This window comes from Chiloscyllium punctatum, chromosome 6 (genome assembly GCF_047496795.1).
Source record: "Chiloscyllium punctatum isolate Juve2018m chromosome 6, sChiPun1.3, whole genome shotgun sequence".
NCBI lineage: Eukaryota > Metazoa > Chordata > Chondrichthyes > Orectolobiformes > Hemiscylliidae > Chiloscyllium > Chiloscyllium punctatum.
This window is the reverse complement of record NC_092744.1, coordinates 62,468,696-62,482,466: the sequence shown is the minus strand read 5'-3', so window position 1 is coordinate 62,482,466 and position 13,771 is coordinate 62,468,696. Positions and strand designations below refer to the sequence as shown.

At 42.1% G+C, this 13,771-nt stretch overlaps 1 protein-coding gene across 2 annotated transcripts in view; it reads right to left on the bottom strand.

Annotated features, from left to right (window-relative positions):
- The window catches only part of LOC140479021 (ephrin type-A receptor 4), a 100,068-nt gene extending 86,747 nt beyond the window's left edge, over positions 1-13,321 (bottom strand). The window contains exons 1-3 of one of the 2 annotated variants that reach the window (XM_072572792.1): positions 13,128-13,301; positions 11,531-11,598; positions 7,947-8,610 (exon numbers count right to left, since the gene is read on the bottom strand). In XM_072572792.1, the coding sequence (XP_072428893.1) occupies positions 7,947-8,610; positions 11,531-11,598; positions 13,128-13,218 (823 nt within the window). In that variant the 5' untranslated portion in view covers positions 13,219-13,301. Of the gene's footprint in view, positions 1-7,946; positions 8,611-11,530; positions 11,599-13,127 lie in introns of both variants that reach the window. The other variant, XM_072572791.1, reaches the window with a different exon arrangement.
- Between the last annotated feature and the right edge of the window lie 450 nt (positions 13,322-13,771).

Genomic DNA, 13,771 nt, shown 5'->3' with positions numbered 1-13,771 from the left:
GTTACCTATTACCAAAACTATGATGATTTAAAACATTAATATGTCAAGATCCTTTTATGGATTGATCTTGTTTAATTGTTTCTATAAAAGATGGGGGAGGAAAATACTTAATACAAAGTATTTCAAGTGTTGGCAAATATTCTGACCACCAATTGGTTTCCACACTGTTCTCAATTTCTCCAACTTGCGCTGTTGAGGCAATTAGGTTCTTTGAAGTGGTTTTTCAACTAATCTGCTCTCGTTGTTTTTGGGGATTAGCCTCGCTGCTAGATCAAGCTTTCCATGTCTGCATTACCATCGACAGCCTCTTATGCACATTGGCACAGCTGTCAAGAGCTTCCTGGTGCTTCTCAGGCTTTTTCCCGCTGCATCCAGCGCAAAAAAAGTACTGGTATTGATTCAAAGCTTTTGACATGCTAATTTGCTTAGCGACTGCATTAATCACTTTCCATTCTGGCACGCTTCAAAATGGGCCATTTTTCAAAGCAGGGATGTCTTTTTTAACACAAATGCACATATTTCCAAACAAACACATTCTACTATCAAGTTCATTGCCTAAAAGTCTCCAGCCTATCTGTTTGCAAATCAATTCTTTTATATTATTTCTCATGAAAGCAAATAAGAGATGAGACTTTTGTTGTGTCATATAACATCTTTCAATTTCAAGCAGAACAGCCCCATGAGACTGCAAGTGCAGAAATAGCTGCTCAAATGGGAGTCTGTTGGAAATACATCACTTATGATTAGTAGCTTTTCAACACAACATTAATTATAATTATGTTTTGTATATTTAAGAAAGTCTAAGGTTGAGGTGGAAATTAATTAAGTTAGGCACAATTAGTATCCTAATTGCAGTAATTTGTTCATCAAAATTAGCAGGAATAGTGCCATCATTAACCCACAATAGAGGGTGCACATTAATTTTATGATTTCAGCTCTTAACAAAACCACCACTCAATTTGGAATCAATTTCTAATTTAAAAAGTCAAACTTGTAAGAAATATAAAATAATGACTTTTCAGTCACTGCAAAAATAAATGTGTGCCTAAACATTACATTAAATCCAGACAGGTATTCAAGTTTGAGTTTTAATCAGTCAAGTCAAAATATAAGAATTAAACATTTCGGTGCTTTTCAAAATTATCATGGCTGAGGAAAAATGAGTTTTCTGTTAGCCTCTGACCCCTTGCGCTGAAAGAAACAAAGAGACGTTCTGGAGCCATGTCAGAACACAGTCAAATGGCAAACGGCAGGGGATCAGACTGTCAAAACAACACTTGGCACTCTATGCTGGACAGTCTCTGATGCTTCTGCTATTCACAGAAACAGACCCTGAAAAATGATCTGGAAAAACCCAGGCAAAAACAACAGAAATAGGACTTGTTTTTGCTGCTAAAGCCATATTCAAAATTGATTTTTGGACGTCAATTGAACATTATACTCAACATTAAGTAACTAAACAGACAATGACAAAGAGTTTCCAACAAATTAAATGACTTCCCCACCCCCCATATTTTGTATGATTTGATATTTGATTTTCCATAGACCATAAAGAATAGTAACTTAACAAGAAGTGTATTATAATACTCAAGGACCATTTTTGTTAGTTATTGCGCTTGACTTGGAACCAGTGAAACAAACTGGGTTATCCGCATCATTAAAGCAATAAGACTGCCCATGGCTAACAATATGAAGCTGTAAAATAAATTTAAACACTTATTATAAACATTATTATGAGTTGCTTGCTTCAGTTTGGACCTCATATTTACTATGGTTAATAGTGATGGAATAACTAATTTTCAAAGGACATAAGCTTAACCAAAAGATCTTTAGGGCAACAGTTCATTGTTGTGTAATGCAATGTTAGTTTATTACAATGCAATGAAGCCCTGTATATCTGCCATATATAGACAGCTAAACAAACAGCAGTGTGCTGTCTGAAATTGAAATTAAATGTGCATAAAGAGACAATGGAGAATAAATATAGCAGGTAGGTTTTGGCTGCAGTGCAAGTGAAAGTGTTCAGGGTTGTTAAAACATGAATGAACATTAGTTGCCTATCCCTGAACCCCACCCAACCAGAAGAAAAATATGTAGGAGTTAATGTCCTGTGAGTAGACCTACTAACGCTGCTTCAACATTTTCATTTCCCTGCATTTCCCAGTCAGCCAAGGTGCCCATTGCAGGCAAGCAAGAGCCTCATGAATATTTTGTAAATCTAGGTGTTAAGATGTAACTGGGACTCCAATGACATGTTAACACAAAATAAAAACTGAAGGCAGACTTCTTCAAACAGCCCAGCAGAGAAAAATGTGACTGGCTACAGGATTGCAGGTGGCCACATGCTGCAGGCACTCAATTCAGTAATAACAGAATGTAATTGAGATTTTAGCCTTCAAGGTGTTTGGGTAGTGAACTAATTATTCATTTTGTTCACTTTGAGTGAAGAGGGGATAGGGACTCTTGAGCACAATGGTCATTACCCTGCCTCTGAGCTCAAAGGCCTAGGTTCAAGTCCCACCTGTTTCAGAAAAATATCCTGACATGTCTGAACAAGTTGATGTAGAGGGTGTTTGTGGTGCAATGGTACTGTCCCAACCACTGAGACAGGAGGACCACATTTAATTCCCACCTGCTCCAGACGTGTGTGGTAATCTCTGAAAATACTGATTTGATGATATCTAGAGCGGAAAGGATTTCGATAACTCACCCTCAAGAAACTGGAACAGAGAAAGATGGGTGCCTTTCTAAATGTACTGTATTAGGTGCAGGAAGAGGGAGAGAAGCAATGTCAGCGATACCTTCAACTTGCAGAAGCAGCCATGCTTGGTGCACTCCAAATATAGCAACTCACAAAACCCATTTTCAGATTGTTTCACAACACAATTGGGTTCCCAGGTTAAGAGTCACCTATTGCAACGTGTGCGAGAGCTGTAGCAAAGGAACCTGTACTTGACAGAGCAGACACTGGCTAATCTCTACAAACTGATGCTTGGTCAACCAGGAGTGCTTATAACACCTGTGCCTGTCAAGATTACCATTACTCTCAGTTCTTATGTTTATGGCTTCTTCCAGGCTACTGTTTCAAGATCCCCACATTTTGCTGCTGCAAATAAATCAAAGATGCAATAGTTTTAACTTTCAGCTAACACATTTTCTTTCCAATGCCATAAGTGCCATAAAATTGATAGCAGTGAATACACTTGAGGCATACCTTTCTATACTAAACATGGTTCTCAAATACTTTGACAGGGATTTCTTTTATCCCCCCAGAGGGTGTGAGCATGTCCTGCAGAGGAAAGATTGGTGTCTACTGTAAAAGAAAGTGGAGATGAAGTTGTGACTTATGCATGTAATTAGGAAGCTGAGAGAAGAAAGACACAAGATGTTAAGAAATAGAAATTGTGTTAAATTTGAAGCCAGTGGCTTGAACGTAAATTATGGAGGGAATGCACTGCCAAAGCAGTGCAGGTCACGCAACTGAGAACGAATGAGATGAGAATGCATTATTGGGAAGACTAAATGCAACAGGTGACACAAGAGGAGAGCTGCTATATTTGTCCTTTTGATCAGTGATGAGGGAAGTCTTGCAGTTAGGATGAATGGACTGAATGGTAGAGGAAGGAGGGGATGAGTATAGGCAACAGAAGACAACAGGAAAGGAGGTGGACTGACCATTCCTGACCTGTTAATGTCAAAGAATCCAGGCACATATTCAGATGCTCAGAGTGGTGCCCTTGCTCTGAACTTCCTTTGTCACCAACAAACAGTAAAATGGCAGTGTTGGATTTTATTTCACCACTTGGGTGAAGCAGCCCTGGCTGCAGTATGTGTGTCCCTCCAGGGAGGCATCAGAAAACCCGGAAACAAACTGACTTTCTACTCTCTGTAACAAACATCAAGAAGCAGGATTTGTCTTGAATGAATGCATTCATCTGTTAAGAGGTAGATTGATGCTTTAGATAGTAACCTGTGATTCCCAACATAATTTAAGGACTTAAAGGCTGCTGCTGACATAATTGTCCAAACTGCCCTCCAATCAAAGAGGCCTCATCATTTTAAATGTTAGGTCTCATGAGCTTACAGATTTCTAATTTCCTTTATACCCTCACTCCTTTCTTCACACCTCTCAATCCAAGTGTGATCCTCCCCAGTGTTAAAATCCACTGTATCTCATTCTTGCACAGAGTCTCTAAACAGCAGTCATCTTCTGTGGGAAACACAATTTGGAAAGGAAGTTTCTTTCCTAGTGGAATAGGAAATGGGATGTATTAGTTTGCATAATGCAATGTAAAATATTTGTAAATGAGGACAGTGATATATGCAAGAGAAAGCTGGCAGATTGGTTGACAATGTTCATTCACAGATCAAATGAATGGGGGGGTGAGAGGGTTAGTATGATGATGACGACATTGAGGAAGATCATATTGATCTTTCAGCATTGATGGACAGTAAAACACCAGCATCCTGCATTGAATCTCATGTACTGAACTCAGAAGGAATTTTTCCACTGCAGCGTTTTAAATTGCAATCACAGTAATAGTTTGGTTAGGAATATTGATATGTATTTGAATCCTGAACAGCTATCACATGCTTAAAACTACTATTTCAATAGGCCAAATTTCTATAATTTTTTCTCCAACGTTGCACTAATATAACCCACTTTGTTTTGATAAATGACGAAGTATCGAAGTAGAATAAATAGGTATCTTCATTCAACACACTAAAAACGATTAGACTCTGTGATTATACTTTAAAGAAACTACCTTTATTAAAAATTATTTGACAGTTCTGCCTACATAATAAGCATATTTATCCAGAACGTAGTTGCAAGATAGATTCGAAATGATCCAGATTCCAGGTAAACTGCGAGAGCCGCAATTTCATCATAATGTTGTACTGAAATTACAAGTGATTGTTTCAGAGGTTCACATCTATTACTTGGTAAATGCAAACAGAAAAAGGTGTTGAACCTTTTCCTATAAAGACAGTTCCCCTTTAAGACTGCTGGAATGTTGGACTGAAGGTTGCTTTTGTCGTCTTTGTGCAAGTGCTGTTTAACTGCTTTACAAAACTTGTTGGCTGTTAATTACTCATTCTGTAATTTGGCTGTACTGTAATTGTGCATTAGGATACAAGTACTGTTCTATCACTCATCAGAAATGATGCAGCCCCGTATTTATGACTTGCCCAATTTACTTTCAGTTGGATTGGAGATGCTATCGTGTCAAAACAAGTAAAAGGCATGGCCCCAAAAACGTTTATTTTCCTCAATGTTTGAAAGTCTAGCTCCATCAACTACTGCTCCATGACTACAACCATTATTTTTTTCATTTGGATTAATAAAACACACAACACAGCATCATAATTAAGAGATTGTTTTCAAATGGAGGATTATCTTAATGAGGCAATAATTAAGGAGGGATCAGTGGGGAGTTTCTGAACTGACTCAACATCCGGCAAATGGAATCTGCTGTGTAAGCAGCATAAAAACGCCACAACATTGATTCCTTGGGAAATCTAGGAATGTGGTTCATTAAAATAAAAGAGTTGTTGAGATTCTGCAAGGCAGTATAACCATGTTATTTTCTTCGCTTCTGTTAAATCAAGTGTTGTGATCAGTTTTCAGTAGCATTTGATCAGCGATGCAATCACTAGACTCTCTTCTCCTTGCTATCTTATCAGCCAGTCTGTCAGACACCATTGCCCCTTTCATATGAACTTGCAGGTGGCACAGACAATACCCGTCTGTCACTTTGAAACCTCAGATACGTCCCTTCCAATCTTTCAATTCTTTCAAGTATTAACACATTCTGCTGAAAGTGACAACTGGAAGAGGAAATGTAATTCTGTCCCATGAGGTCTCAGGCTCCAGCAGATGACCAGCGTTGGTGACTGCAATCACAATAAGCAGCCACCACTGCTGATTGCCAGGCTTTTGTCACACCATGAGATCTTAATCAATCTAACTCTGACCCCTAATGACAGGAGGAAGATGGATGAGGAAGTAAGTGACCCTTGACCCCTGCTCCATAATTGTCCCGTCAGAGTCCTCTCAAGCAAAAACAATAGGGGCAGTTCCTATTCAAAAAGATTCAAACAGTCAGTTTTACTTGAATCAAATGGGGCTGGGGTGGGTGGAGGTGGTGGGGGGGGAGGGGGGGGAAGAGTGTGTAGGGGAAGTGGGGAGTGGGGGGGGGGGGATGAATCCTGGTCCCCTACTGTGACACCTTGTCAATTATGTCACAGCAAAAGTTGGATTTTTACATTTATGTGTAAATGATAAAATGATCATCTATTTAACTTTATAAAACAAAATGAAGTTCAGGTTGAAGACAGAAGGTAACAAAATTATCTTTAGCTCTTTTGGAAACGTGCATCATCACTTTATTATACCTAATTTAGCTTTCTTGGCTTGATCAAAAAACTGCATCAACTGCATTAGAATTTTTTTTTAAAAAGTGGTTACAATTTGAATGGTCTTTCAATATTGAATTATGCCCTTAACCCTCACTTCTTCCTATAACTTACATTGTTTTTTATTTCGCAAGAACTGCAATGACTGATCTGAAACTGGAGGATAATTTATTACTGGATTATCAATTACAATATTCTGATTCATCCTCTTTAAATGACAATGTAGTTTCAGAAAAAGGATAGGATGATAAATTCTACTGGTGCTGTATCTGTGCCAAGTTCAAAGAGTGGCCTGGATTCTGTCACTCAATAAAACATTTGGTTATGCTCAAGGATAGAGCTGTACTCTCTTCTATATTGTCCATTAGTATCTGTCACGAGGCTCTTTTTGAACAGAGCAACATAATTAGCTACACAAAATGTTAATACAAGTTTAAAAAAACTCATTCTGTTATTAAATCAGGACAATCCAATAATGATCCATTCAGCTATATATCTTCAACTCTTGATCATCCCCAGTATGGCCAAACTAAATAGATTACAAAGTCTATGAAATAAATGAAAAGGTGGCTGGTAATTCTTTTCCCACATTAAAAACGTAGTGAACCCAATACAGTACAACTCATGGAAAAGGGAATGTAGGGATACTTAAAGATTGAAATTATGTAAGAAAATAAAGCAGTTCTGGTTAAAACTATTAAATGGATTTGACAGACATTTTGCAATTTCATGGTGCTCCAGCTTCTTCTTAAAGTGTAATTTTACTGTACACATATGTACTCAAGCACTATGATTACATTATTTCTCTTTTTGTTAGCAGCTCACAATCAAAAAAATTCCTCAACAATTTCTAAAATTAGATTATTCACTGTAAAAATGGTTTCATGCCATTCCTTTTGATCCTTAGGTTACATACTGTATTTTCTTTTCTTTAGCAGAAACCAAATGATATTCTGCTGAAATCAGTGTGTAATGTCCCTAATCTAAAACCTTTACTAAAAAAGAATCAATATTATGTTTTTTAACATTAACTTTTTTTTTGGGGGGGGGGGGTCACTTGAACTTTGCACTTACCTTTAGATGCATTAACTACAATGGAAATTTGCAGCAACAATTCCTCATTAATCAACAAGATTGTGATGTTTAGATAAACGATATCATGATAAATGATAAATTAACATTTTTACAAAAATATGGTTATACTAAAATATCATTGTAACTTTGTGTCCTTGTGAATGATACAGTATTGGAACAGAAGTCAGTATGGCATCATTATGACCAACAAGAGGTTACTTACAAATGGGTTACATCAAGGAATTAGACACAAGCCCAGTGACATATCACCAAATACCAGTTTCAAGGACAATCTATTTTTTAAATATTAAATTGTTAATTACATTGTTCCATCTTATAATGTCCCACTGGACCAGCTAATTATCCCTGTTTACACCATACAATCTTATCACTAATGAAATTACTTATGTACAAAGTCAAAATGAAGTAAGTTCAAATATACTATTGTATCCTACCTTGGCACTCTCCATTCTGTTCTTCATATCCAGTGTTACACAGGCAGTTGCCAATGGGCACGAGCCATTCTCCATCTGCACCACAATACATTTTTGGCTCATCTTTCTCCTCAGAGTTGTTCACACATGAACCACGGACTTCCACAAGGGATGAGGTGTCAGCACCTGTGATGGTATCAGGGAACTGTGCCAAGTTGTGTACTGTCAGTGGGCATTTCTTGTAGAAAACACGGACAGATACCAAGGCAATGCAGGCACCTACATCTTGAAATGCCAAGTAGAAGCCTTTCTTAGTCAGTGGTCCTACATCCCGGACTTCAGTATTCAGTTTCATCACACGATCGCCAATGTCGACTTGCGTAAAACTCTCATCAGCTGCAATGGTGTCAATCTTTATGTACCGATTTTCTGAGATATACCACTCATTATCATTATTTGACTCAAAGTAAAATAGGTTAAATGTCTCTTTGCATGTTCCCATGACACCTGGCAGACTGTTGCAGTCCCTAAGGGTAAACTTAATCTCTATGTAAACTCTCTGAGCTCCCTCACGAGGGACCCAATCAGTCCTCAGCCAGTTATTTTGATTTGCTTCCATCACATTGCAGACCTGGTACGTACGAATTGGAGTATTCTTCTCATCCATGATACTTACTTCCTCCCACTGTTAAAATAAATGCATCCATCTTTTACTTCTATGTCTACATACAACGGTGTAATGCAATTTACCATCATTAATGTAAAATTTCACACTGCAAGCATTTCTCCAAAAGTGTAATCTACATTGCCCAAGACTTTGTCTCAATCTGCTTTCGATAAAACCAGTCATGATGGATGTTAAATGGAGCTGGTTGGTTAAACATTGAGCAAATAACATACATTTTTGTACATCAAATAATTACAGGTATTATAAGATGCTTTCTGAAGAGAGAGGCAGATGCCATTGAACAATGAAATTTTAAGGGAGATGACTGATGGTGACATAGGCTTCCAGACATTTCTTGATGATGGACTGTAAAATCAATGCAGAAGGATACAGGAAACTGTAGCCATGGGAAATGGATGGACAAAATGTGCAAGGTACTTGGGAATAGAAGGACAGAGGATGGAAACAGTACTGGAAAAGATTGCAGAGGTGATTTTGTAAAAGTTTTTTAAAAATTTGGTAATTTATGGGCATAATCAGAAGTCGAGGGTAGTGAGTTTTGAATGAATCCCAATTTATATATGGTGGAACCAATTTGAGGTGTACAGATCAATAACTCATTGCAGTACAGTTTTTAAAAACTGCTGTAAATATGTAGTTGAATTGTTTTAAAACAGATTGCTTTTTTTATAAAAAGTTACGTCATGACACAATACATTGCGTTTACATTCATAATCAGTCTGCATGTATTTGTTTCAAACGGGAAAGGACGAGTTGTGTGCTCAATGCAGAATATAGCCTGGATTCGGATGGTATTTAACTGAAGGCTGAGCGTAACCTTTCATTCTGCATTTGTCAGTGTAGCTGGTTAGGTTTAATTAGAGAAAGTGGAGACAGTGCACCTGCTGTCTTGCCACACATGAATCCTCATGTCAGTCCCATAATATCTCGGTCATTACCCTGACTTGCCGCGGAATTAATAAAGATTCAGTGGCCATCGCGCCATTCGGAGCTCCCGGGAGATTGGGTACCAGGATTTAATTTATCAGCAATGTGTTAAATCTTGTTAGAGACAAAGCGATAAACTCTAATTAGAAGCTGGCTTCAAATCAAGCTACACGGCAGGGTCACGTCTGCCTCTCATCCCCGACAACCTTCATCAACTGCTCAGAATAATTGTATGCTGCTCAAACCACTCCAGTGCCTCGCCGCCCGTGTTAATTAATTTTAAGCGCTCATATACATTTTTAAAAGGTACAAGGACAGTTTTTTTTTCATTGCGTTTATTGTAAATCATACATTTCGGTGTAAATACGTTGGTTGCTTCACGTCTGAGCCTGTTATGACAACTTGTATTTGAAAACGTAAAGTCATTTTTTTTTCCCTGTACTGTATTAAAACATTGGCCCAGGGAAATCTGAAGAAATGCCTCAAGCGCACTTTGAGCGGCAGAGAAACAGGGCCTGTTTAATTTTTCACAAGGGTTTATAAATAGAGTTGAAGCACCTGTTATGGAAGCAACCAACCTCTCAATTAAATGAAAAGCGTTTCAATGTTAAACTCCGTTTTGTAAATAATAAACAACAAAAAGTGTCCTATTCGCCCGCAGCCATGGCCACGAGCAGACTTTATTAACTGGCCCATCAGTCAGACCCATATCGGTTCATTCAAGACTGCCCTGCTCTGCTGCCTCCACTCCAGCTCCTCTGAGATGAGACAGTTCCCTCTGCAGTCAGTGACCTTGCCTGGGATGTTCGCTTCGAATGGGGATGTCTGACACTGACTGAGATAAAAAATTACTCCCCCACCGCCCGGCGAAGGGAGGACACTGGCCGGCGGACGGTGCTTGCTGCTGCCTCATCCCCCACTCTGCTGCCAACCGGCCTGTAACCGGGATTACCGTTCCACAGCCAGCAACGCGCAAATGCAAACGGAGCCAGGGGAAAAATGCAACCAAAGTTCAGCTGACGCTAACGCTCCCTGCCAACCTTCTTCAGAAACCACTGTCTGTCTGTGTAATTGAATCGGTAATGCAATTCCAATCAGTGAGAGAAATAACGCATTGCAAATATTTAACGACAACTAAAGCATCGGGACTGACCGTCCTTCGTATTTCGAACTGTGGGGATCTACCTCGATTCAAACTGTATTTGACTGCCCTCGTTTGCACATTTTCTTTGAGGGAAACTGGAAAGAAAATTTGCCATTTTTTCCCTAAAAATAAAAGAGTGTTGTGGGGAAGAGTTGCAATGGCTAGTCCTTTAGCCTGGGTCGATGGCACAAGTTGCCTCGCTTCTGTTTGCCAATTGTCGCTTGTCTCGAAGTGAAGGTGGTGTGGAGGTCTGATTTCCCCCCAGCTCCCCGGACTCAGCACCAGGCACCGATCAGAGCCACCCCCCACCCCTTCCACCTAACTGCACCCACAAATGGAATCACTCCCACATTCAACCGGTGCCCACCGTCCAGCCACTTTCCGGCTGGTTGTGATCCATCCTAAACCCTTCTTCAGTAATTGCCTGAATGATGTCTGGGAGGATTCTTTCGAGGTATTTGCAGTCCGTTTTAACAGCGAGCCATTGTGACTGTGTACTCTAACCCTGCTTTGGGTGCACGGGGTGGGGGGGGGGGGGGGGGGTGAGTGGGGGGAGGATCCCACGAGTTGATCATGGCTTTCGGAACCATGTGAGCATTGTTAAAGGCCACCCCGTTCTGCTTGACCAGCTCGGCTAAGCTGCCGGCCCTTTCGGGTTTCCAACGCTGGATCGCTCCCTCCCCTTCGGGGAAGGTATCATTCTCCCCCCGGGACAGAGTTCACGGGGTGGGGGGGGGGGGTGGGAACGTGACCTTCCCTCCCGCTCCAAAACGCTGCCAACAGAGATTTTGGCAACGGAATCATTCTCAACCTGCAAAAGAGAGTCTCAACGTTTGGCATACTCACTCCGCCCTCCGGGGGAAACGCCTCCCAGCCCAACTCGCCCTGGACAGACCTGGAGTCCAACAAAATCACTGCGTGGAGTGAAAGAACAAGCCGTCAGCGGAAAGGTTACAGTAAATAAAGGCTGACACCACCCCCACCCCACCAAAAAAAAAACTCCTGCTTATGTCCAAGTAGCTTCAACCCAGCGAGAACATTTCCAGTTTGAAACTGTTTGGGTTCGGTAGGAATGTGGTTCGTTAATGCCCGCTCCCTGACTGGACGGTGGTGTTCAGCAACACTCGCCACTGCAGCAGCCAGTGTTTCGATGTGATTGAAAGAACAGGGCTTGACTTGATATAGTGCAAGGTCAGGGTTTGAACGGTCAGGTAGGGAGCCCGCACTCGCTCCCTGTCACTAACTCTTGGCAAGGACAAGGGGAGACAGAGAAGAACACTCATTGTAAGAACTCGGGTCTGCCAAGCGGTGCAGTGTATAAGATCTCTCCCCCCCCCCCCGGGGGGGCTACAAGAAGCCAATGGATGTTTGATAGGAGAGTGGGAAATTTCCTCCTAACGCATGATTTTCCTCAGGGCGAGAGCAGCTCTGAATGCCAGCCGCAATGGTTAGAGGGGGCGGCGCCGTTATCGAGAGCCCCCCCCCCCTCCCCCCAGCAATGCCTGAGTTCAGGAATTATTGGAAAGCACCCACTTAACTTCTGTTAACTGGCACCTCACTGGGCACAGCGGGGTAGGAGGCTGCAGGGGGAAAGTGGGTGAAGGGGCTGAATGCCACTCCCGGGGGCGGAGTGACTGTGAATTACTGACTGGCTCCGCTGGAGATGTGCTGAAACATGGGCTACACTGCGGGAGGACAATGAAGGACAGAGGACATGGTCTGAATATTGAACAGAGCTCGCCGCAAAACCAGAATCTGTGCCTTTTGTGTTTCTCTCTGCCCCAAACATCCAGAAAAAAAACTTTTAAAAAAGCACTTCAGGAAAACAGTTAACCCGCTGTTGCTTCATTTCAATGACCCGATTGCTGTGAAGTGTGTTTTTCCCTCAAATATAGTAATCTTGTAAATTCCCCATTCAGATCGCAACGCTGCGCAACCTTGAACTGTTCCTCATTCCCAACGCTCAAATTCCTTGCTCGGTGTGAGCAGCCGAACGCACAAAAAAAAATGCTGGTCATTTTGCGAACGCGGCTCCCACGGTCGATTCCTGAAGGTGTTGGGTTAGGCTCGGGACTGCGGAAGGTGTGGACTGTCCCTCACGGTACTGAGGGAGGGGAGGGGAGGGGAGGGGGGCAGCCCTCTGACCAAGAAGGGCACTTCCCTGGGACAGACGGGGTAAAGAGTTGGAGGGGAGCCCGCTCGAACAGTTTAAAAAGGTTCGGGAGAGCTAGCCGGCCCGTGGAGAAAGAGTCTGAGGGAAGGAGTGAGGGAGAGAAAGGTGAACAGACTTTAAGAGCGAGGCTCTGGGTATCTGCCTCTCTGCTCCTGTGCTATTGCCCCAGTGCACTGGCTGGGAGCAGGGGAACGCTCCGCTCCAAGTTCACAAATCCTCGCAAGTTCCGCAGTGGGGGGGGGGGGGGGTAAGAGGGACGATCTGACTTACCCTGGTTAGGTGGATGGAGCTTGGAGGTGTAGAAAGCGGCAGCAGTGCGGAGGGCGAGCGCCCAGGCGGTAAACTGTACAATCCAGGCCATCGCGCTCCTCTCTCGGCTCGCTGGCCCGCCTGCCTGCCTGCCCAGTTTCCCGGTGGAATAGTGAGTGGACTTTGGGAGCTGCAGTTTGTAGACATTGCCGGGGAGGGCGGGGACGGAGACTGACGTCAGCCGTCAATCAAACCGATCCCACTCAAAATACCACCCCCCCCCCCCCCCCCCCCACCACACAGGTCCTGAGTTAGCCTTCAGAATGGGGGCAGGAGGCAAACCCTCAAATCATAGCATGGAGATGGTCCCACTCTCTCGCTAACAGACTGCGGCAAATCTCCTTCAATTCTCATATCTGGTTTTGTTGGAGACCTGCATCAGTATGTGTGAGAGAGACACCAATACACACACACACACACACATATAACTCCGGACACTGGCTGAACACTCCCCAACCCCCGCCCCAATCAAAACAACTTGGGACATTTTCTGCACTCTCTCGCATTTATCATTTGTAAACGTCCTCCCGGGTAATTATTTTGGGAGTGCACACTAAGGGTTTCGACTCCAGTTTGGCAAATGATTTGAAGGGACATGTTTTCAG